We start from the raw sequence: 25,519 nt of genomic DNA on the forward strand, positions 1-25,519 counted from the left end.
GGCTTATACATGTATAATATTATATTTTTATGCCTCTAGTACATGTAGGTCTCTGATAGGTCTCATACCATGCTATAATCTTTATAGCAAATGAGTGGAAGTGTGTTTAACTGTTATTCATTATTGAACATTCCTGCACGATGAACAATTCCATTAATTCACAACATGACAATATGTTTACAACACAGACAAACATGTTTACATTGGTTGATAATGTTAATATACATAAAAGTCAATGTAAACCCATTCCTTATTACTGAATGGTCAGATACAAATTTCACTATCTGATAAGCGCCTAAATGATAAGCTTTCCTGCATGCACTGAGCTCATAACAATTTCAGAATTTCACAAAATAGCAATAGTAGCAAGTAATAGCAAAGAAAAACATGTTTACATTTATAGATAATTATATAAATACATGTGTATAGGTTACTATTATTTCATTTCTACTCCTCTGACGAAAAAAAAAGAAAGAAAGAAAGGAAAAAAGAATCAATGACTTTCATGAAAATAATCCGATCGTGTTGATTTTCAAAAGGAACCAGTCTTGCTAATATGCAGTCATCCTGCATACTTACAGTAAAAACGAAAATACGGTTTTGTGGTTATAGGAACGAATGTTACGGACGGTGGCGCTGACGACGCAGGGGCGGTTCCAGGATTATTTGAGGGGGGGGGGGGGGTCCGCGGATGCAAAGCCGCAAAGGGGGGGGGGGGGGGGTCAACACAGCGACGACATGGATAGACACAGAGATCAGGATGTATATACAGACACACACAGTGATTTGTATATAGAAACGCATATATTGTTTGAGAATGATTAATGGATTGAGGTAGAGATTGTTAAATACTAAGAAAATTCTGAATATCACAGCAGAGGTTAAACAAAAAAATCTCTCATTTTCCCATCAGCTATGTATTATGTGACTGATGTCTATCACAGAAAAGCATTAGTTGTCGTCGTGCAGGTGATTCTTACTGATTGTCATGTCAAACGGGGCTGATCATATATCGGTTTTTATCTAGGAAAGCTCCAGGGAAATACTGCGCAGTGAGTGTTGGCGGGCTTGTTCACACGAAGCTTTGGTAGATCGGTTCTATCGAGCCAAGGTCCCTTTTAGTCTATTTCAGTTTCATATTGAGCCTGCCTATCAGAGAATCGAGGTCTCAATCACAAAACTTGTACTGGTGTTGTGTACAAGAAAGTACCCCGTGATGCAGTTACCCAGTGCCCATTGATATGTACAGGTAACCTGCTTCTTAAACTTTGGTCCACTTAAATGTACCATTACGGCACGCTAACCCTAACCTGTATGAATCCAATTGGGAGGGTGGACTCTGCAATAAAGACCATGTTTTTCTTCACACTGGATGAACTTTATAACGTAGCTAAAACCAATCAATCTGAGTCTTCGGTGAACATGTCTGCTGTCGTGCTGTCCGTCAGATAAGGCACGGTTAATTTTTCACACCTATGAACTATGGATTATCTTTTATTACTTGGTCAATCCAATCTCTGTAGTGATACACTTCTGTGAAAACGCTTGGGAAAGTCGGTTTATTGCACACGATGTGACCCCAGCTATTAACTCCGTGTAAAACCCAACGCCCGGTCATGTCTTCGCATACCATCGGGCCCCCGCTGTCCCCCTAGCGGAGTGAAGTTTTATGTTAAAAATGGCAAATTAGGAGAATACTTACTTTTACTCTCTTAAATGATTTAAATCACAACGTAAATAGAAAAGTAGATTTGATAAAACACTAACTTTCAAAGGATTTTGGAATGTTATTCAAGGTATGTATAAAATTGCTTTTTGACTGATTTTACGTTAAAGGATGGAAAGGAAATCATAGTCTAACAATCGTTTATGTCCAAGGACAAACTTGTTCTTGCAAGGCCTTATTTTTATAAATATAAGCACTTAACCAAATTGGTTGAATAGTGCTCTTTCTTTCTTCTCGCCAACAGGTACCAGTGATCTTGAAACCCATTACTTACTGCACACGCGTTGATGATTCCGCTCTCATAAAGTGCACACATCATAGTGGTGGCGTTATAGACATACGTCATTAACGATGTTGCTGCGTCACATACGGCGTCTGTCTCCTCTTGTGCTTTGGCCTCACGGAGATGCATCGTCGCAGTCGCTGAAAGTGGGACATTTACCTTTATGAAAGTGCACAATCTTATCACTAACTTATTTATTTTTTGGACAGTTGAAGGCATTATAATTTGTCAACATATACTCGTAAAAACAGGTCAAAACAAGCCCAACTAGTCAAAAAAAACTGTCATTCCGGCAGCTTGCACCGACTCCTTAACTCTGGGGACGTGGATGAAGTAATGAAACCGCCCAGAGCTGGTAATAAATAAAATGCACACCAAGATGTAGAAAGGATTACATATTAAAAAAAACAAGGAATAAGCAGTAAAGATGGCGACTCGTGAGCGGTGAACCTTGACATGGGTCATCAACTGTACGTGTAGTGATTGCTCGCTGCGTTTGATGATTTAATAATTCATGTCCAATGCATTTCGTCAAAAAATCTTAATTTTAGATATCCTTATGAATTTTATTTTAGTATCATGTCTGGCTACGTGCGAAAGCAAATCAGAAAGGTACCGTTCATCTTTTTATGCGAGCCAATAAAATATTTCGTTGAGCAAGGATATTCAAACGATCGCCTACGGTCAATAGCGACAGAATCTATTGGGCGTACTCACTGGTTACCATTGTGCAATGTATAAGATTTATTCGTATATGTAAGAAGTACAATACCTCTATTCCCTTGGGTGGCACCCCATCCCGTTATATAACACCTTCTTTTGGGGGAAACAGGCTCGTCCACTGACGGTAAACACACAGGGCGGATATAGTCCGTGTAGGTTACAGGCGCTTCCAATTTCAGCAACGCAATGTCGTTATTTATTGCGCTCGGCGTTTCAAATTGTGGGTGACTGTACGTGGCTTTTACTCGGACCACGACTGACTTGGCATCAGGAAGGACTAATTTCACAGACCCCAGTCTCACAGCAAGGTATCGGTGTAGAAAACTTGGAAGCCTATCAAAGAGAAGTGGATAGGCAAAAAGCACATTTTAAGGGATATTGAACAATGAAAGAGTTCGTCTCGTCATAGATTAGGTAACAAATTCTATACAGCCCTCTAAACTGTCGGCGGCGATTAATTTAGGGTTATCCCAGGACTTAATAGTCTAAATTAAGTCTTAAAAGATACGTGCTAAATGATATATAATTTCGTTTGCCTCATTATCAGTGAAGATGTTTATTAGGAGATTCCCAGCAAGAGGATCAGCTATGGAATCTGTTTTGTCCGCTTAAATACATATATGGGTGGAGTGTGTTCATGAAGCCAAAATCTCAATCATACCAATCTATACAATGCGCCCCAGTGAGGAGCCACTGTTTGTTGATGAGTGTAGCTCCGCAGTAATGACCACCAATCAGCGTCATTAGTGAGGCTTGCCAAGGCCACGCCCCTTCCGTCGCTTGTTCGCCACCTGTCACACGGGGTGCAGCCATTTCCACTTCCGGTAGATTGGGAGACTTGGTTCCACAAACTGAAATATGTTTTGCAGTCATTTCTTCATCATTATTAGTTATCCATATGACATACCGGTATATGCTTTTTCTTGATACATGACACTTGTCAGGCCTAAAGGTTTCACTTGAACGTGCTTGCTTTCATAAATCGATTCAAGTGTTACAGCTGTATACCCATGCAATCATATCAATATTTGAACTCGTGAAACATACAGCTGGTATAATGCCTCTGATATGGTTGAGTAAGGAAAAGAAGACTTTAATGTTATATATCCATTTCAACACATATTGGTTCAAACTTTGAGGGAGGATCTATTTTTTCATGGTTGGGTAATCAACATGTTAATCCATGCACTAAAAATGAAAGGATGCAATGATGTGGATAAAACTTATATCGTTCTGTTTAGCGATTTCATTACAAAGTAATACACCATAAACCAAAACGTATATGTCACCAATGATATCACATTTCACATTTTGCAATATGACAAGTCTCTTGGTAGAAACCAATAAAGAGGATTGAAAGTACATGAAGTGGTCTGTTGCCTTACACGCCATTACGATATAGTGCGCTTTGAACCTTTCACTAGATGTTCACAGGAGGTATATGCACTTACTTTTGGAACCACAGGATAAGGATAATGCTTTGGAACCATTACATCCGGTGCTGAAATAAATCGAAACAAAAAATATTGTGTTGGTTTTTAATGGTCAATAATTGGTGACCTAGAATAATGACAATGCCATATGAATACGTGTATTAGGGCGTTTAAGCTAATGTATCACGTCTTGGCTAGATATGCTGCATCTTCAAGAGAAACGGAAGGAGCATATGCAAAAGTGAGACAAATTGTGGGAACTTAAAAAACTTAGGGCTGAATGTTCAGGTTATTACGTTCTGCAAGAAAAGAATGTCAGATTTGTTCAACAGTAAATCATTACTGCTGCATTCAGACAAATATGACAGAACTGTCATTCCGAGAAAAAACTGTTGATAAGACTTTTGTATCATGTGGCCTGTGGCGTATACATCAACAGACGACCTACATACCTCGGTACGAGACTTCCCCGCACAAGTGGTGTTGCAATGCTCGTGTTCAGCTTCATGTATAAGTTAGATGTCACGTTGACCGAGTTCACGTGGATCACAGTGCTGCGTAATGATACAAGAGTGGCCAAGATTAAATATATAAAGTGGACATGCAATCACTGGCGGGAAACACGCCATAAAACAGATGTTCATCGTGCTTTGGTATTTTTACTCTATTAAATGTCAATTGTCAACGCCGACGTATTTGTTTACTCAAAATTTCCCATATCGCAAAGAAGTTATACGTGTATCTGCTGGAGCCAGAGAGAGAGCATTATTCTTTTTTTTCCAATACATATTTTGTTTATCAGCTCCACCCCCCAACCCCCCCCCCCCCAACCCCCCACCAAAAAAAGGAAAAAACAATATTTCAAAAGCATCAGTCATATGTTGAGGATTGAGCAGGCAAAAAATCAGGAAGAACTTACTGACTATTCCGCTCTTCATTTCCACTAGTAGCGTAATAACAAAGTGAAATCGGGTCAAATATATGAGGGATAAAGTGGGCATTTATATACATAATCGCTAATGAAACCAGAACGAGAGTTTTGTTGCTCCTACGTGTAGTTCTCATTTTGGCGTTTTCGTAGGTTTATTAGAAAGCGATAATTTACATGTTTATACGATAAAAAAAATCTGCTTTTTTCCTTTCTCTTCCTCTGTTTTGAATGCTGTTTTCTCACACCACCAACCAATTTTCAAAACAAACAAATTCCTCCTACATATATATCATTACTGCGCTGATAAGCTTCAGATTAATTTACTACACGAACTTTACATGCTTTAATGTGGAAGTCTGCATTTCATTTTATTTCGTTTACAGACACGTTTGTGCGATTAACCTATGTCTTACTTCTTACCCAAGACTAACATCTCTGAAGACAATTTCCAAGAAATCAGGAAGATGCGATTTTTTACATTAAGTGAATAAAGGGGATATAAACAATAAATGTATCAAACTGTAAGCGCTAATTCATCAAGCTTCCTGGACCCATTTTTACAACGTCAACAAGTAAGGAGTACCTTTGAGGCCTTAAGCCAATTGTAAGTGCTTATCCATCAAGTTTACTGGATCCATTTTTACAACAAGATACGTTTCATATTGTAAGCGAACTGTCAGCGCTAATGCACCACTATGCTTCCTGTAGCCATTTTTTACGTATGCACGCAATTCATTACTTTAAGCCTAAACGTGCCAGAAGCTACAACTCGCGCCTAAGCTTTCAGAAGCCCGTTTCCCAGCGTTAAACATTTGCGCGCGTGGGAATCTTCCGCTGCCAAGTTGGGCCAGCATATTCTGATACATTTGCGTCACGAACCAGTTGATGGACTTTCTATTACAATCAACACACTACTGTAGCAATTCCAATCCATATTTTGTCCAACCAACCACCACCATTGTAACAATGACAGACGGGGCGCCGTCAACAGGCTTCTAACAGTTATACATGTATTATCGTGCTCAAGCGGTCTACAGAGATGGGTCGGGCAGAGTTAATAGGAGTTTATGTTCATTGACAATTCACACCGTAATACCGAAAAAAATTAATTCAAACACTGGATCTTACGTTGAAATGGAGAACATGACGTTTCGACATTATCACAAGTCCTTCTTCGGGTGAACTGTTTTTGGGGTGTTACTGGTGTCACGTTGTAAATTCTGCTAGGGATAAGGTCAAGATCTCCTTTTTAATGTAAGACCCAGTATTAACACCGATTTTTCCTTATCTTAGTTTTGTATATCCGGATGAATCAAAATTGGCAATTTGAAATCCAAACTAACTCTTACCCATGGCCGAGCTCTTTGCAAATTCTGTCAAACCATCTTGAGTTGACATCGATTAAGCAAATTGGGTACCATTGGTTTTGATGCCATGCTTTCGCCACGCCGGTCATTGTTTCATTGCTAGCATCGAGGCGTACTGAAATTGATACAGACAACATACACAGTACATTGAAACTACCAATCAACAAATTTATATTAAAGTCTACGATATTCTGTATTCTGCAAATTTTTGCTATTTCGTTAAATATCAGTTTTATCAAATGCAATTGGCTCGCCAGCACACACACACACACACACACACCAGGCCCGTAGCCAGCAATTTCAGAGGGAGGGGTCGTTTCCTTAAAAAATGGACCTTTTACCATAAAATCCTCAAGTACATAGATCAAATTTTACCCAGAGTGGACCTTTTTCCAGCAAAAAGGGTGGTTCTTTCGAACCCCCCTAACCCCCACTGGCTACGGGCCTGCACACACTATAAATGTATAACTTACGGCAATTCTTTTCATCCCTCCCATTGGGGCAGTTCACCATGCCGTCACACTGAGCCCTGGCTGGCACACATGTGGTGTTGTCTCCACAGCTGAACTGGCCGGCTTCACAAACATCTGGATAATGACATTTACCATGAACGTGAGACACGTAAAACTTTCTCCATTTGGTTGCAATGTTATAGAGTCGCCGAACTACGTTTGATTTCAGTTTTAAGGAAGTAGGACTTAAACTTTTTGGTTTCAATTTTAGAACTGTAAAAGCTCTAACCTTTGGGGTTATGCTATGCTTAAATAACTGCTATACTATCATTGTCATGAGATTTATATGAGGTGAACTTTCTATGCCAAACCCTAGTGTACTGGTAGATGTGATCTTCATTTACTTTTGTTGAGAAACCATCAGCCATTTATGGCTAGCCCCCTCCTCCTTTGATGGTTAAATGATATAGCATAGTCAAAATGTACCAACTAAATATGTCTGAATACAGATGTTTTATCTCACTCCTTTAAATATCAATCCCCATATTTCGTGTGAATGTTAAAACACTTACACACTAAATACAACAAGAGCTGACGCGTTCAGTGAGAAAGCCTAGATAACCTATGGTAACTTTGATAGGTTTCTAATACACGTTCTAACTAATGTATTTCCTCTGATTGCATTTCCGAGAAGTTTTGATTGTTCATGCTGTGAATTCCTATTCCCCGAATTCAGTAAACAACGGAGTAATGATCCATTCTGATACACAATCAATACTTACTACACTGAAAATAAAATACAAAGTAGGACAGTGAATAAAAGGTTCGGTTGTGGTATTGTTGTTTGATTGATGGGGTGGAGTACACAAAACTTGAAGGAGCAAAATCAAGTGATATTTCACATGACTTAGGGCGCGTTTCCATTGAAGTTATCGGTCTACGTAGATCGATCCTACTTCGTGGGGACTCTCGCTGAATGCAATCAGCTTTTCAGATTAACACACCTCCTTCTGTTTCCAACGTACTCGAATAATTATCAATTTCACTGACCCTATCACGTTTTCAAGAGACACGAGATTGTAGAAAGTCACCTGTTCTGTATTCAAATCAACGTCAGGGGAAGGCGTGTTTTAATATGTTAAACTGATTGCATTCAGCGAGAGTCCCCACAGAGTTGGATCGACCTACGTAGACCGCTGGTGTCTATGAGAATTAGCCCATGATGTACGTACTGCAAGTTATTTCATCATCGCCGTCAGCGCAGTCTTGGTGTCCGTCGCAGACCCACTGTTTTTCTATGCACCTGCCGTCTCCACACTCCCACTGGTACGGCTTACAACCTGAGAGGGGGGAGAGTGAGAGGCTTTACAACATAGCTATGACTTGATACGGTCTATAGAGCATTTGCTAGAGCATATCACTTTAAGAATCGATCATAATCACTGGGTTGATCTTGTATAAGAAATATATAAATTACTTTAAAAACTCATCCATGAAGATCAGCTATGATAGATAATTATTGATTCTCATTTTAGTTCCTGAACAAGGTATTTTTATCTATCATAATTGATCGTTATAGCTACGTTTTCAGTGTTATTTATTTATTTATTTGAGCGTGGCAAGTACGTGATACGACACGTAGAACACTTATGTAAGGAAAATATCTTCAGACAGGAACTGCACCGTAATTCTGAATGTCAGTTTCAATGATAACAAACAACATAATCGTGACGCTTATATTAGGTAAATGATCGCCCATATCATTCATCCATGTGATGTGACGGGATATTGCATTTCCTGTTGCTGCGCTGACATACAAGCAAGCACAGGAAGCATTTCGTCTTAAGTAAATGTGATCCGAATTAGACTGAAGAATAGGCGTGTGGAACCCTCACGCATGCTATGATTATTTATTTATTTATTTGTTTATTTATTTATTTTCATTTGTTTTTTAATATTTTATTTAATTATTTATTATTATTACTTATTTGATACGGTTTATTTTTTACTATTATTATTATTATTTATTTATTTATTTATTTATTTATTTTTGGCAAAAGAAAGCTTATGTTCTACAAAAGGGTAATATGGTTAGTTTAACAATGTTAATACGAAGCCCTCTGTTACCGCAGTGTAATTCATCCGTGTTATCGCCGCAGTCGTCGTCCCGGTCACAGCGCTCACTCCCTAATACACACCGTCCATTGCCGCACTGGAAGTGGGTCGTATTCGGGCAGACTGAAAAGTGAAAATGAATGATTTTCTTTCCTTTTTTGTTTGTTTCTTTGAGTTTATTTGCCTTCATGTTTATCTCTTTCTACTCTTCTCTCATCCCCGCCTTCCTTCCTCCCTTCCCCCTCTTTCTTAATCCCCCTCTCTCTCTCTCTCTCTCTCTCTCTCTCTCTCTCTGTGTGTGTGTATGTGTGTGGAGGGGGATGCGTATTTGTGCGGTGGAGTATCATTGCAGATCTGATTGGTTGAGGGCACATTTCAACCCTTTAAAAAGGCTAGTAAACATTGGCATTTCTTTTCTCGGGGTGATTCCACACCCGTTGTCAATATGTACAAAATATAAGCACCGTGTCACAAAACAAGCTGAAAAATGACAGAAAAAAACAGCATATCTAGAGAGTACCCAGAGAAATATCTGTAAATGTCCACTAAAATATATATCTATGGTCCTGGTACATGCAGAGGGTACAGTATGTTTACCGCAGTTTTGCATTTCATCAGCTCCGTCGTCACAGTGTTCGTAGCCGTCGCATACATAGCTCATGTGGATACAATTGGTACTGCTCGGGCAGAGGAACTCATTACTCCGACACTCTGGAAATATTCACATTACACAATTTTTTCAATACTGGGTTACCAACAATCTGTTCCTAAAATGTTATTTCATTTTTTTTCTTTTCTTTTTTCGAGATTTTGGTGCAGCTACAGGGTTGCTTATTTAGGTAATAGGCCTACCTTCCGTGTTACAGGTGTTATTCTAATGAAAATAAAAATAAAAAACAATATCTCTGTAACAATATTATGTTTTAGATGGTCAAGTACGTGCAATGCCAATAAACGACTTATAGGCGTAGATTAGAAGACTCTGTTTGACACTCCCTTGGAATATTGTAAACACTTTAGGCAACCTCGGGGAAAACAATGATACATCGCCAAAAGGTCAGAATAGGAGACAGAAAACACGCATCTCCTACCTACGTTGTTGAATCACTTTTCTTATCGCGTACCAATCAAACCTTGAACACCTGCGTTTAAATGAAACTACTCCCAACCAATCTTTACCACAAACAGCAAATGCAATAGTTTTTTTTTTCTAATTTCTGAACGCTCTTCATATTTCTTTGCTCAAATAACCCGATGAATCACTGAATAAAGACAGCAGTCACGCAATTTCCATTGGGTTTTGCAGAAAAATATTTCTGATCCAAATCGTTACCCTGAGACCCCAAACCCTGAAAGTAACTTCTCAGAATCGCTTTTAGCGGAAAGTGTTTCCAATAGACTCTGAAACTCAGGGTGATATTGCCAGACAAATACAAGACTTACCACAGTTCTGCATCTCGTCTCTGCCGTCATGGCAATCCAGTCGTCTGTCACACACTTTAGCCAAGCTTATACACCCTCCGTTTGGGCACTTAAACTGGAACTCGTTGCAAAAAGTGCTGTCTGAAAATGGAACCACAGAACTAGTGGTCATCGCTAAGCAACATTATATACTATGATTTATTTCAAACATTTTAACGTTAAAACACTCACATGAATGAAACAATGTTCATATAAACCCCAGTGTATAATTCATAGCATAATTCTCCGAGGAGCTTTAGAAAAACTTCTACAAGAAAATGTGATGTTTACGCTAATTATAACAAAATCGACATGAAAACATTATACTGATTTTGATTTTTTTTTTTTTTTCATTATGCTGGACTTACGTGGTATTTATATAGTGTAGATTTATTAACAAATAAAAGTGAGAACCGAGCGTGGCTTAACATTGCCAAAAAAAGAAAATCCATCATATTAAACCCCATTAAAATTTTAAATATCATTGTCTTATAATTATATTTTGCAGATTTCAAGTCATTCACTAAGGCTAGTATTAAAAGTGACTGATCGGCACTTACATATTTCTAATCAAAACGTCGATCAGCAAAGAAATACTGCAATGACCTATGTTGCCATCGTTCTTGTTTTAGAGGATTGCGGTACATATTTAGGGCGTGCGCGACAATTAAGACAACCACAACTTCCACACAAGTTTACATAAGTCTTATTTTTGAAATTTTTGTCCTTTCTTCTCAGATATCTTGAAATCACTATGTACTGTACAGGGGCGGATTGAGGTCGTCTTCTGGGTCTTCCGGAAGACGGTCAGATTTTCAAGTTTACATTGACGGGCATCAACTTTTTCTGTCGGAAGACGGTCAAAATTGGAGGATGGATCAACAAAGATAATTTGGAAGACTGATAGAAAATAGCTCTGGATCCGCCCCTGCTGTATACATGTGAAATTAGAGATTAAAAACCTGTTCGCCTGCGCTATGCAATTTTCCTGTCAGTCAGCCAGTAGACCTGACAGGCCAATTAGCCGGCGCTGCCGTGTGTTTTGAACGACCAGTTCTGTAATGTTGGATTATTGTTTAAGTTTAACGGTATAGCGAAGCACAGGGGCACAAACAATAACTTTATTTTTCAGTTTAACGAGCAAATTTGGAAGAAAACAAGCGTTTTTATCCCATATTTTGCATTAAAACTGCCCTCCCCTACTGTTGTATATTCTTTGTACACCCCCTTCCACAACAGCATACCGGATCCACCAGTGGGAATATAATCCATAATGTCAGATAATAGTAGAGATATATCGTATAATATCAAATGTCAGATTTCTTTGGTCTAAACAGAAAACTTCTCACATCTAACATAGTTGTACATAAAAGATCAATATGCCAAAACATCTGTTTGTAACGCCGAGTTCTCAAGGCTGTGACTCTATTTCTAACTATCTGGACAGATTTGGAATTCACTGATAGGTAAATGTCATATCATGTTACAGCAAATTATTATCGACATTTTTTCTTTCGAATCGTCTGGCATATGCTTACAATGCAGAGCAATCTTTTAACACGAATTTTCAGGTAAAGAGATATTATTATGGTAACCATTATCTCGACTGCCGGAAGTAATTTAGCCTTTCGTAACATACAGTTTTAAGTAATAGCTCAAAAACTCTTCATGTGTTATTTCGAATACATAAGCACGAACTTTGTAGTTCTGAGAATCTCAAGCTTATGTAAACCAGTGCTATGTAATTATTTTTGCATGAACTACGGACAATTGCCAAATTGAGCATATATAACTTGGGTTTAATGTAATAGCATTATTATTGTTGCCTCCTAGTGCGTCTATCTGCTACTAATGCCTTATTATTAATACTCTCTTATGAAACATAACAATGGGGATAAGGAAAAATATCACACCATATGTAGATTGTCAGAAAAACGGCAAAGTTGAGCACAAAATGTAATAATTCAGAAATAACGTTTAAACTAAGAAAAACGTTATTTATTAGTGTTAATAAAATTGATTTTGAATGGGGTCCTACGCCATTGCTGCTTATTGTTCTTTAGACCTGAAAGTAACTTAAGCTGTGTTGAAATAAGATTCAGTGATTCCTTTAGTGGAGACAGTGTTCTGTGTGTGGAATAAGCCTTGTCCAATGAAGCATACGATGCATATTACTCAGACTAATGACGTGGCAGAGGATATATATGTAGGTACAGGCCTTTATACTTACTGCATCCTGTCAGTGTATAGGATTCATCGGAGCCGTCTCCACAGTCGTCGGTGCCGTCACATAACACAGCGCGTGACACACAGAGCCCGCTAGAACAGGTGAAATGGGATGGTAGACATCCTGGAAATTGACATTTCATTACAGAAATTAAACCTCTGTCTTTCTAAATTAAAAAGTTAATGATTCTTTTTTTGGTAGAGAAAATGAAATAATTTGATATATAAGGATTGGCTAAAATGTATTTTGGTTACAAAAAAAAAAACGTTTATGTAACATGTTTTCCGGTGGTAATTTTAAATAATAGATTTAATACCATATATAAGGGCGATTTTCTACTTCTAAGAATCCAAAGCTCATATCAGCCGATTAGACACGTCAGTATTTGTTATTTATGGAATTGATTGTTTTCACACGAACTCAAAGGAAATGAAAAATTGAGCCGTGATAACCTGGACATTATAAGTAATAAATACAATAACATGTACCCTCTTATATCCAGGTGTCTCTCTCAGCTGCTAATGTCATATTATTGAAAACACTAAGGAGACATAACGAAGACAATAATGAAAAATATTATTGCACAAATGGATGAGTTTCTTCAAATAGAAAAATTAGTAAGCAATTACGTGGACTATCATAATCCTTGTCTAAGACCTAAACTATATATAACTGTATCTTCTGATGGCTCATTGGAATCTGTGTCAAACTGGAAGGGTTCCAAAATTTATGTCGTAATAAACGGCGCAGATGCAGAGCGAAGAGAATATAAGAAAAAAACAAACCGTGGAGCAGTTCCGACTCCGCACATGAGCTTCTACCCTCTACCAGGGCCGCAGTTATTATTGTGGACATGTTTGCTGACATCAGACCAAAATGACCGTCTATTTATCTAGAGACATATCTGTGAATATCTGTGGAAAATCAATCTGTCACCCTGGTAGAGGGTAATGAGCTTCCATCATTCACTTCGAACGGTGCGAGAGTGTCAGCAACTAGTGTTTGTAAAATGGGGCCCATGCTTACCACATTTCAGTCCAGGTTCATCACTGTTATCCGGGCAGTCGGGATCGCCATCACAGTACTTTTGAACCTCAATACACTGTCCAGTGCCACACCGAAACTGGGTCACTGAGCAATCTAGGAAAATGAATTGGGAACATTTCCTTTTTGCATTTCTTGGCCGTGGGGTGTACATGTAGCTATGTCTCACTATACCATTACTTTTAAAACAATGATGCTTTAATAACATGGTACTCTAAAAGTTTGTTGTAAGTAACCTAAGCTTTATGATAGACTATTTATTAAAACTAGTTTGGTTTCTGATTAAAAATAGCAATTAACTGCAATTCATTTCATCACTCCCGTCCTCGCAGTGTTCAGTTCCATCGCATATCTGATAGTCCATAATACACTTGCCGCTTGTTTTACACTTGGTTTGTTCTCTTAGACAAGCTGAAATAAAAAAGATATACACAAACGTCTCATAACAATGCAAGCAATCATGTAATGGGATATATTCACTGTGCAATTGATTCCTTTCTGGTACATTGTAGGCCTACCTACATGACAATGGTCTCATTTCACCCTTTATCAAAAATCGGGCTTACATTAGCCCTAATAACGACTGATTGGATATTCTCATTCTGCAGGTAATGTTTCCGTTAAAACTGTTTTGTGCCAACTGTACGAAGACGAATTATTATTGTAATTGTGATTTGATGTTTACGGTAGGTTCTTTTCTCTTCTTTGTCATTACACCTTATCAAAAGATACATTAATTAAAAAATAGTAATAAATAGATAAAGGAATAAATACAATTGTGAAAAAATCAAGTTGTTAATGGCATATTTTGAGGGGGGGCTTGAAGCATTCCAACATCTTGTCGTCTAATTAAACATATTTCAGGCGAGTGTGGTCAGGCGAAAAATCACAAAACAGATGCGTAAGTACTTGTTTACTTACTGCAATTAGGCTTTTCATCACTTCCGTCAAAACAGTCATCTTTGCCATCACACCAACGACTTTTATCATAGCAAAGGCCATTCTCACACCGGAACTCCCATGACCCGCATGCTGCAACAAAAAACAACAACTACAGTATCATATTACCAATTAAATCTGATACCTTCTCAAGGCATCATCATTGTCTGATATTTCATACAATGATAGTGAAAAGACAGAGGTCATATCCTTTGAAGAACCGTCAAAACAAATTGTATATCTAAGTGTTTTCTTGTCGATATGACTGATCGCTTATTGTTGCTGGCTTTAATTGGTGAAAATCTTGACTTATCAGGGCAAATCAAACAGTGATATTGTGCTATCAGAAGTTATTAAATCAATCAGTGTCAGTCCTAGAATACCAATGATGTTTTCAATAAAATATGTTTGTTCTTATTTTAATTTTCTGATCAACTGTGCCTTCATGTAGTCATTATATAGAACCTTTGGACCTCGATATTTTATTGATTGTTTACGGAGCCAATAGGGGAAGATAACCCGATGAGACGGTAGGGAAGAATGCTTTCAGGAAAAATCGGTGAGACAGTAGGTGATGAAATTTTCAAGAAAGACCGTTTCTGTACAAACACGTATGTCCCTGTTTACAAAAGACAAATTATGATCCTGACAGGAATGACAGTGCGCTAACAACCGACGCCCGTTTCCCATTACTTTGTGCAGGTGACATTCGTCCATATACTAACCCCAATACCCCCACTAACTCTAATCATATATGGGACCCCAGACTTCCATTCCTCGAACTACCATTCCTGTCACACCGTCTCTTAAAATGTCAGCAATAGCATTCGCCCCAGCTACCAATATCTTCTAAGAGTGAGATTTTGTTTTTGTCTACGACCAACTTACGGCACCAGGTTTCATCACTACGGTCCTGACAATCTAGTCGTCGGTCGCACAGTTTGGACCCCGGTATACACTGACCAGACGAACATTTTCCCTGGCTGGACAGGCAGGCTAAAGGGGAGGAATATGTCTTCATATATTCATGTATATTTTATCTACAGATTTTATTATTAAAGAAATGAAAAGGGGAAGAAATTTTCTGCCAAACTGTAAATGAGATACGCAATAGGGGGGTCGTAGTATATATTCAAAAAGTAATAAAAGTACGGCAGTAGTGATTTTAATCAAAAAAGAAAAGAAAGACAGAAATGTTATAATTCAACTCCAACAGCATAAAAATGAGATTTTTAACAATTCTGTTCATATAAAACGGTACATGTTTATATGTGTACAACATAATACAATGATAACGTTTTATTTTCAAGAAATAAGGCGGGATTAATAACCCAGTGCATCTTTGAATCTTTTCAGTTGTCCTCGGTCAAATTACGCTATCGTACTAAAACAGTATACAAAATAAAAGTATGAGTATGCGATAAAATAATTTTATGACAAGCCACTAGCGCACCCTGTGGACAGAGAGTAGTTCAAATGGGCATCTTTATATAACTATACATATACAATGTACTTTTATATGTAGTAGCTGTGAGCTGTAATCTTACTGCAGTTTTGAAGCTCATCACTCCCATCCGGGCAGTCAGGAGTGCCGTCACACCAGTGATCCTCGTGGACGCAGAGGGGGGTCGTCTGGCAGCGGAACTGGTTCACCAAACACGCTGATTTACAATAAATAGATGCATCGATTATAAAGGCTATATTATGTTAAAAGGCATAGATCTATAAACTACTTGCATTCTTTTCTAGATGTGAACGTCAGTAATTTATCAGAATCCATGGATTCAGAACCTACTTCAAGTACTCACAATTCTGAGCTCTATACCGGTAGATGACCTTACTTGGACCGTAATTATTTGGTCCTTATTATATTTCATAAAAAAGATTTTATAAACACAACGAGAAAAAAAATAAATAATTAGAAAAGAATAAGATGAATTTTTTTTAAGAAAGAAGGAAAGTTGTTTTTCTGTGCAAGATTGATGCACGACATTTTTCATCTTTGGCTATCTACATTGTGACGGTTGCGACCAATCGCAATGACTGCAGACAACTGGCACAATCTCAGCATTTGTACTTTCAAAGAAATCACCTTCGCATTCGCAGAAAATAGATCTACGCATTCGATACCCAAAACATAACAAATATAAGAGGAATTTGATGACTCCTCGTGTTCGTGAAAGTTGCATTAATTGCATAGCTTGTGCCTTTAATATTTGTATGAATAGTCAACATGAAATAAGAATAATAATGCCTGTATTTGCTTGAAATATTTCGATCGTTTAAGTTGTAAAGGCCTACTTACGACATCCAGCTTCATCTGAGTAATCACCACACTGGTTTCTGTTGTCACATTTAAGAGATGGTCTGATACATTTCCCGTTGTCACATCTAAACTCGGTGTCCGTGCACACTGCAAAAATATTTGATTAAACAGGAACTCACTTTTTTCAAAACATTTCTAAGAAAAAACGGAGGAATATACTTGTATTCGAGCATAAAGAAGAATCAGATTTAAAATTAACTTTAGATAAATTATCAGTAGTAGTGTTACATCAAATTTATAAATCATCAAGCCATTAAACACATCACGTTAGGGCCACGTGGCCATTTATAGCAACGTGTGAGTGCTCACGTGCACTAGGTTATAACCTCTTTCTCGGTCTGTTACTAAACCACGTGAATCCCTTGGTTGTTCCTGACCTACTTATTCTAGCTCCATCAACAATCATTGGGTCCATCTTACTATTGTGCCCTCTGATATTAATGTTCATTAATTCTAAGACCAGACTAAATTGATAAATTGGTCAGCTAGAGTGACCAAAGCTAGTTTTGATAAAATCAGTATTTTTAGCGCAGCAATACATTTTTCTTTTCAAATGCTGAAAAATGCATTCGGCATTGCTGTGTAAAGTATGAATTCCTACAGTAGACCAACGGAAAACATTCATGTTACTGTTTTTATATGCTCTAAGGCACCTGTACGCTTTTTCCTCGATCAAATGAATTTTTTCTGAAAAAGAAAAGGAAGTTTCTCGTACTCAGAAATCATTGCTCGACTTGGATTCTCTACTTTAAGCAGTTATTTATTTATTTTATGGTATGTTCTTGTATATATCAATGTGAACTCTCGACGCCATGTACTTCAACTTAGGGGTTTTATAGTCTTTTAAGGTATCGATCGGAAAAAATAGGAGCTTTGCAGGATGGCAGATATATTGAAACTATGACTTTGGGAAAAGCATATAGTGAACCTTTTAAAATTGCTCACACTTTGTCCGTTAAACATCATGTTTTAGAATAAAAAGCTGGAATTCGCCTTCCTACCAGTTTTATCAGACCCCGGTTTCACAAAAAAAAAAAAAGCTTGGTTTAGTTGAGAATGCTGTTACACTGTTCCTGATAGGTTAAGACGTGCGCATGTGCGCATGTGACCATGTAACGCTGGTAATTAAGTTCTTACCCAGGGTAACTGACTTTATTTTATTTTATCATCTTATTTTTTTTTTCAATTATTTTTTTTTTTTTTTAATTTTTATTATAATTATTATTATTATTTTTTTTTTTTTCTTGAAACCGTGCTTGGCCTTACCGCAGTTTTGCATTTCATCGGAGCCGTCACTGCAGTCGTCCTCCCTGTCACACAGCCAGCTCTCCCACACACAGGCACTGCCGTCCAGGCACGCCCACTGGAAGGCACCACAGGCTGAAACGGGATCAAACAGAATAGAGATATTCTCACAGGATCAAATAGGATAGAGCAGTTCTTATAGGATCAAACAGGTTAAAGAGCCTACAGTGTATTCTAAGAGACGTCACACATTTTACAGCAGCTCACGTTATACATACTACACATCATGGGTAAGAAGTGTCTCTGACGATGATTCACAACGAGAGTCTTCTCTTATTTACGCAGTAATATACATGTATGTAGTAGCAATATATCATTTAAATACATGTATATGTCATCGGATATATTACTGCTATGTATAAAAATAAAGAATCAAACGAAAAACTACCTGAGGAAAAAAATTACAGCTACAGACACAGTTATAATAATAATAATAATAATAATAATAATAATAATAATAGTAGTAGTAGTAGTAGTAGTAGTAGTAGTAACAGAACACATACGGTAGGGGGTCGTTGGTATCGCCGTGCTGCTCGTGCCAGGAGTGCTCGTGTTGACGGTAGTGACCGGACTGTGCGTCATAGCAGTTGAACGAAGCAAGGAGGCGGTAGTCGTCTTAACTGCTGAAGTTGGCGTAGAAGTTGAGACAATTTTCGTCACGGTAGAATAGGTGTCACCTGTTGTGACAAAGGATGTGGTACCCGTTGTACTGGTGACATTTTTCTCTTGGTGACCTGTTGTAACGGACAGGGTTGGCGTCGCAGGAGTAGAAGTGGCTGCTGTCAATAATGCAACTAGAACCGGAGTATTACATAAATTCAAATAAAAATAATTTTGGACTGATACAATAGTAATGTGCGATTTATTTTCGAGACGTTTAAATTCTATATAAGCTTTTTGCAAAAGAAACCAGTTCTTATATTTTTTTATCTTTTTGAAAATCCCCTCTTGTTTAGTACATAGATCATACCGGTACCTGAAAATTTTACTTTGCTGATATCAATTTTCCACCCAGTGAAGGCGTCTCCTTCTTCTTCCCTCACTGCGTTATTAAGGGTTTCCACCGCCTTTCCTACCATCTCGTCGCTGTTTGTCTTAAAGCCAATTTTGTATGTAACACGGACACTACCCGCTCTAAAAAAATTAATGTTCAAATGTACAAGACAACGACCAAAACTTGCTCAGTGGTAACTGCCTAGATTCAAAATTTGAATTTTAGTTCACAGTTCATGGTTGTGCTAGTCCTACAAAGGTATGAGTCGTTTAACCTACTAAGAAATCCCCTCTCAATGCATTTTATGCCAAAAAAAAAACCTTAGTAAAGGGAAAATGTGAAATTGCAAAGAACAAAATAACAGTTTTTTTTAGCATTACCTAAATTGCGTCACCTGACAGCCCGCGTACAGGTGAGCGAACCTGGAGCGTTTGTACACAGCATCTATCTGAAGTGAAACGGTAGACTCTTACATTAACCTGGAGTTGCACGCTAAATAAACTGAAACTGTATCCTCTATTTAAGTTTCATAGGGCGATTTAATTTAAACACAATTGACGATCTCTTCTTTCTGAGCGTTATTTAACATAATATTTAAGATATATTAAGAAGATTCTTTTGTACTTCCCTTATATTACCTAATAAATAAATAAAATCGCAGCAAGTCTAGGTTTTTTGTGTCTAATACTGGCTAGGGAAGTAAAAATGGATCCCTCTCTCTCTCTCTCTCTCTCTCTCTCTCTCATACACACACACACACACGCACACGCACACACACCTCTGTACAGAAAACGTATGCCAGGTTTTTATATTCTTTCGATGCTGGATCCTGTAAATCTGGGGAGTAATTCCAGTTTGATATTGTCAACTCTCCCACAACTGTCTTTTGTGCCGCTGAAAAAAATTAAAAAGTATCACGATATGTGTACTTTTTTTGTCTATGGCGTTAAATTATCCCCTACTACTTATTTCACGTATTCACAAGTTGTTTTTAAACTGTACAATAAATGATGGAAATAAAAGATGCAAAGTCAATTCACTGAAAAGCCTAGAAAGTAATCAAGTGTGAATATAATTTTCTTAAGAGTCAAGAATTAAAAAAAAATTGTTTTCACGTTTAGCAAGAATGGGAAATGTCAGAGTTAATTACATGAGATTTTGCTTGCTTTTTTAATTTTAAAATAGAAAAATTAATAGTTTGAAAGATCTCTTGAAAAGAAACAGTCGATGCTTTTGATGTGAATTGAAAATGAAAGCATGTTTGGAGGGAATCACTATTAAAAATCTGTTTTATAAATTTGAAAACCGTTATCTTGTTAAAGCAATAATAATATTTAAAATGTTTTACCTTCGTTTGCATTTTGAGCTGGATCGGATGCTGAAAATGTATAAATGACAAATAAACACTAAATTCTAAAAGTCAATCATCCATTGAAAATCAAAATATATCGATACAAATATCACCGTCCCAAGAAATCAATGCGGTAGGTCCTTGAAATGAAATCACCTTCTCTCAACGTGGCTACAAATCTACATGAAATTTTAACTGTTAATCCTTTGCATCTTTCCTGGAAAGTAAATCCAATTATTGTACATTACTGGCACTTCTCGAATAAAAATTCTGCAAACCCATTTCAAGTTTCTTTTAATTCGTGCTTGAAAGTGAACAATGAAAATAAGACTTACTTGCAAAATATATCGACACAAATATGGCCGCCCCAAGCACGATGGTCGCTAATACAGAACAAACCACAAAAACGGAAAAGCGGGCTGAGGTTTTCTTTTCTGAAGAATGGCTGCTGCTTTCGGTCGCAGACGACAGTGGGGATGGCGTGCTCGTCTTGCTTTTAATATCTGATCCATTAATATTTGGTTCAATTTTTATTTCTATATTCTTGGGATTGAGGCCATTCTGAATGGCGCCGTCGTTCATGCTGACGTAGGCAGCGTTGTCGTATGCATGGCTCGAGTCTGATGTCGTCTGCTGATCCATCGCGGGGATATAGAACGATAGCTGGTTCTGAAATTAAAGCGTTAATTCAGAGCATAAAATCATTTGCCTATAGGGGGTTTCTTTTTTAATGTTATACATGTATATAGGGAACAAAGTGGCATTATGACAAGGTGTCGTTCAGAGAGCTGAATCCATGGTGGGCCCTACACGTTCAACACAAACACATACAGAGAAAGAGAGGAGGGGGTGATGTAGTTATTTCCTTGTTTGAATTTGAAAAAAAATAGGTAGTGATAAGACATAAGTTGATATAATGGAATTTTACTAAACATAATCATATAATTTTCTAATATTTAGTTTCCTTAAAGTGTTTTCGTTTTTGCTACTTCCTTGTCTGCAAAAGGGAGACGGGTTCCAAGGATTCGAGTTAAAAGCAGTAAATTACAATTAAGTATGATTTAATGTTGTTTCGTATGTCAATCGCATACGTTTATCCACTATTATCCATACGATACTTTAAAATACATGAAATTCGGGTTCGTCTCTATTCACTGTCATATCCCTGTCAAAACTGATCTGAAATGAAGTATATTACTTTATGATTTAATTTACTGTGTGACTATCACTTCACTAAAGAACAGCCTGACCCTCTCACCTCCAGTCAAAATAATCTCCTCGCTCAGCGTTTCACTAACGCGCAGATTGGGCCCCTCCAGTCATAAATCTATACCCACAAAGGGCACCATGATTCGGTTGCTAAGCTTCACTGTCACTCTACCCTTATTACCATATATCTCTCCTGACAAATCAAAAACTTGTAGAAACATGACGCGCGACATATTATTTTACAATACATAAAGCCCCTGCTTTTGGATAATTTACTGTATATCTCCCATAGCTGTGAACTCTTCGACCTCCTACTTTGGATAGAAAACTCCGTGTCATTTCAGTGAATTTGAAATCCCTTGTCATCAGTCTTTGAAATGTTAAAACGAGAATTGTTCTAATCACCGGTTTAGTTGAACTTCATCGTTCATATCTGACCGTCCACTTGAAGGTAATTTATTGTGTAACAACGCTTGTAAAATCTGAAAAGGTTTTTGGGGTATAGTAATAATTGCGTTAACTACGAGTAAGTGTACGTAAGTAATGGCATATCGTCATAGTTTTAACAGCTGCTGACGTAGGCTTATGCGCACTTTTCAGAGAGTTCGGGAAATCGAGAAAACTATCACATTTACAACTACAAATACTATGACTATGTAAAATTTCCTGATTACTGTTTGATTGGAAGGTTTGGGGTTTCTTTCCATAGCAAATAAGTCAAAAGCCAATTTATTTGTAGTCTCTACTTTTTTCAATTTATAAAATATTTGAAATAATCATTTGCAATCTACAGAATTCAAATAGTTAATTTCTATCAATGCCTGGAAATCATTCTAACCGTGAACTGCTTATAAGTAAATTTAGCACATGATTTTTTTTATTTAAGTAAATTGAAAATGAATACTTATATGAATTATATAGTTTTTAAAGCAAAATAAAATTCAGATATGTTGTTAAAACCGATCATTATCCTGCAAACGGAAATAGAACTTGAACCACAATAGTTATATATGTTCCGAGCGAAGAATTTGAACAGTTCGCCTTCAAATTGAAATGTCACTGAATTTTTTATATCAAAGATAGAATAATAAGAATAAAATATGATGATAAAAAATGAGGAAAATGATAAATAAATCCTCTTCAAATATAATCACAAGGATCATTTATCTAAACCGATAATTATTTGGGGATAATCTGCTAGGACACAGCACATGTTTTGAGAAGTAGAATCGGATAAACTCAAGTCCCATTGAAATGAAACCAAACTCACCTTTCAGAGACCTTACTTTACTGCATGTTAAATCGCCCGCACGCTGGGGCACAATGAAGAATGATATCACAGGGATTTCAAAAGCAAGAGGTTCGATGAGGGACTTGATCTGAGCGCCTTTCTCTGTCACAGCAGGCCATAAAGTTTTGTTGGCGTGAATTTTTAAATAATATATCCCCTTGTTACTGTGCTGCTAATAGTCTACTTATGCTGTACTGCCGTATAATGAATTAAGAAATATTTACTATAGCACCACACGTATGCAATACGGAGGCCCCACAAATGTATTTCAAAGAGTTTCGATGATATATTTTAAACTTAATTGGAAATATAAGACGAGAATCTCAAATACGAATAGCATTTTTTTTCGGAATCCTGGGCTCCAACTCTGAAAAATACTAAGCGTATTGACAGTACAGCTAAATAATAATAGTACTTTGAGAATGGGAACCTAGGGTTAAGATTTACATGAATACTGCAAGATGCAAACCAAGTAAAGGGGAAATGCTGTGTAAACAAGAAAACTAAATTAATATTTTCGCTGAGTTTAAACCATAATCTGAAATAAATTTATTTTATGGCATTTAATTAAAATATGAAGGTAGCATTAACCTGTACAGTATGCAGTTTATGCAAACTAAGTTGGAATCTATATGCGAATAAGAAAGCGAAAGGAAAACACATATTTGATGAAATTCTGAAAATATTTTTGTGGTTTTCCAGAACATTATAGAATAGTCCAGATTGCATATAGATACGCTTATTTTATACATTCTGTAAAATTGTATTCAGTCAATCTGTTAGTTGCATTTTTTGCCCTAGGTTGAACCTGCAGAGTAAATAAAGTAGATTTTTGTACCAGTAGTTACATGTACATGTACATGTATATCATCACTTGATGAACATGACCGATATTTAGATCATTAAGACTATGCTACACCTATGCTACACCGCTAAGAGAACGAATTTTGGTCCATTTTCAGACATACGTTAAACAAAAGAAAATGCCGCAATATTTAAAGTTCGTGATCTATGGATTTACTGTATGAATTTGATGTTGATTATCAAACATTGCCAAGGCCCCAACTCTGAAAGGGATGAGAGTGGAAAAAATGTGTATATTTTACCAAGCTATCACAAGTGTACCAGCAAAAAGGGCTTTAACTTTTACTTTTAAAGAACATCTCATGTGTTGTCTTGAAACTATGTGCATAACAGAGCTGATAAATTATTTATTTATTTATTTATTTATTTATTTATTTTTCACCAATGCAAATAATTTTTTAAAGAAAGGCGTGCACACAAACTGTCAATAAAGATCAAATGGACAAGCGTTATGCATCTGTGCGTGCGCACAGGTGCGTGCGTTCGTGCGTCCGTGTATTTAAACTGGGTTCACATGTAGCCCAAGATTTTCTTATTCTTAAGAGTAAAAACGTGACGACACCGGTGTGAAACATAATTTACGATAGTCTACCACAGGACTCCTCTTGCGGTAAACCACCGCAAATTATTTATATGACAAACTTCATCTCTCTGGAGGCTCTCTATAGATAATTTACTGACATTATAAAGAACTGTAGAAGACTTATGAGAAAACGACGTCCAACTTTATAAAGAGAGAGAAAGAAATTGCCTGCAGTAACAATTACCACCGCGAATTATGTGTTTGACAAACTCTATCCTTTAGAATTCATTTGGGAATAATTTATTGACCTCACAAAGAATTGGAAATGAATTTTGAGTAAAGGGATTGTTAAAGGAAATCCCTGATTTTATGCCTTATACATCCTATAAATTTGATAAAATTTTGACATAATTACTTCTTAACAGTTTTTTTTAATATAACATAACAGCACGAGCAGTATTACTAGTACGTAATAATATCTAGTCCCACATGTATTGCTTCTGTCTAATATTACATTTACCCATATGGTGGATCACAATATTTTATATTTATGATGACAGCGACATCAATTACTTTTGTCCCTTTGTCCCTTTGTTTTTAGTTTCTCTCTTTTCATTTCATTTTTATCCTAATTTATAATTATAATTTGTGAAGAAAAAATGGTGCGCGGGCCCCTACCTTCAACTTTTATCTATACGGAAAAGTTTATGTAAATGCGATTTTTTGCTCTGACGATTTTTTATGCCCCCAAAAATGTTAAAAATTCAAGGACACGGTACTCGGTGCAGTCAAAAAACAATTGTCCCATAAATTCCACAGTATTTTATCTCAGTGTATGATGGTTCATCAGTTCATCGGCGTTTTTAATCCGTAACAAAATTAAAGGTTTTATCAAAAACATACGATGAATACATTCTTTCACATACCTTAACAATCTGAAAAATCAACCTAATGG

The 25,519-nt window shown here is 37.0% G+C and overlaps 1 protein-coding gene across 1 annotated transcript in view; it reads right to left on the minus strand.

Annotated features, from left to right (window-relative positions):
- Positions 1–407: 407 nt before the first annotated feature.
- LOC106171694 (uncharacterized) overlaps positions 408–25,519 on the minus strand; it is a 28,341-nt gene continuing 3,229 nt past the window's right edge. The window contains exons 2-27 of the mRNA XM_087010796.1: positions 21,013–21,346; positions 20,675–20,704; positions 20,105–20,220; positions 19,707–19,774; positions 19,309–19,466; positions 18,836–19,126; positions 18,294–18,407; positions 17,007–17,114; positions 16,249–16,362; positions 15,590–15,697; positions 14,684–14,794; positions 14,063–14,173; positions 13,745–13,858; positions 12,722–12,841; positions 10,474–10,593; positions 9,628–9,741; positions 9,043–9,153; positions 8,148–8,255; positions 6,937–7,050; positions 6,446–6,578; positions 4,618–4,719; positions 4,184–4,233; positions 3,394–3,583; positions 2,782–3,065; positions 2,001–2,149; positions 408–1,651 (exon numbers count right to left, since the gene is read on the minus strand). Coding sequence (XP_086866922.1) covers positions 1,481–1,651; positions 2,001–2,149; positions 2,782–3,065; positions 3,394–3,583; positions 4,184–4,233; positions 4,618–4,719; positions 6,446–6,578; positions 6,937–7,050; positions 8,148–8,255; positions 9,043–9,153; positions 9,628–9,741; positions 10,474–10,593; positions 12,722–12,841; positions 13,745–13,858; positions 14,063–14,173; positions 14,684–14,794; positions 15,590–15,697; positions 16,249–16,362; positions 17,007–17,114; positions 18,294–18,407; positions 18,836–19,126; positions 19,309–19,466; positions 19,707–19,774; positions 20,105–20,220; positions 20,675–20,704; positions 21,013–21,346 — 3,543 coding nt within the window. The 3' untranslated portion in view covers positions 408–1,480. The remainder of the gene's footprint in view (positions 1,652–2,000; positions 2,150–2,781; positions 3,066–3,393; positions 3,584–4,183; positions 4,234–4,617; positions 4,720–6,445; positions 6,579–6,936; positions 7,051–8,147; positions 8,256–9,042; positions 9,154–9,627; positions 9,742–10,473; positions 10,594–12,721; positions 12,842–13,744; positions 13,859–14,062; positions 14,174–14,683; positions 14,795–15,589; positions 15,698–16,248; positions 16,363–17,006; positions 17,115–18,293; positions 18,408–18,835; positions 19,127–19,308; positions 19,467–19,706; positions 19,775–20,104; positions 20,221–20,674; positions 20,705–21,012; positions 21,347–25,519) is intronic.

The sequence above is a fragment of the Lingula anatina genome, chromosome 4 (genome assembly GCF_051362555.1).
Source record: "Lingula anatina isolate TDL-2025a chromosome 4, LinAna3.0, whole genome shotgun sequence".
NCBI classification, from domain to species: Eukaryota; Metazoa; Brachiopoda; class Lingulata; order Lingulida; family Lingulidae; genus Lingula; species Lingula anatina.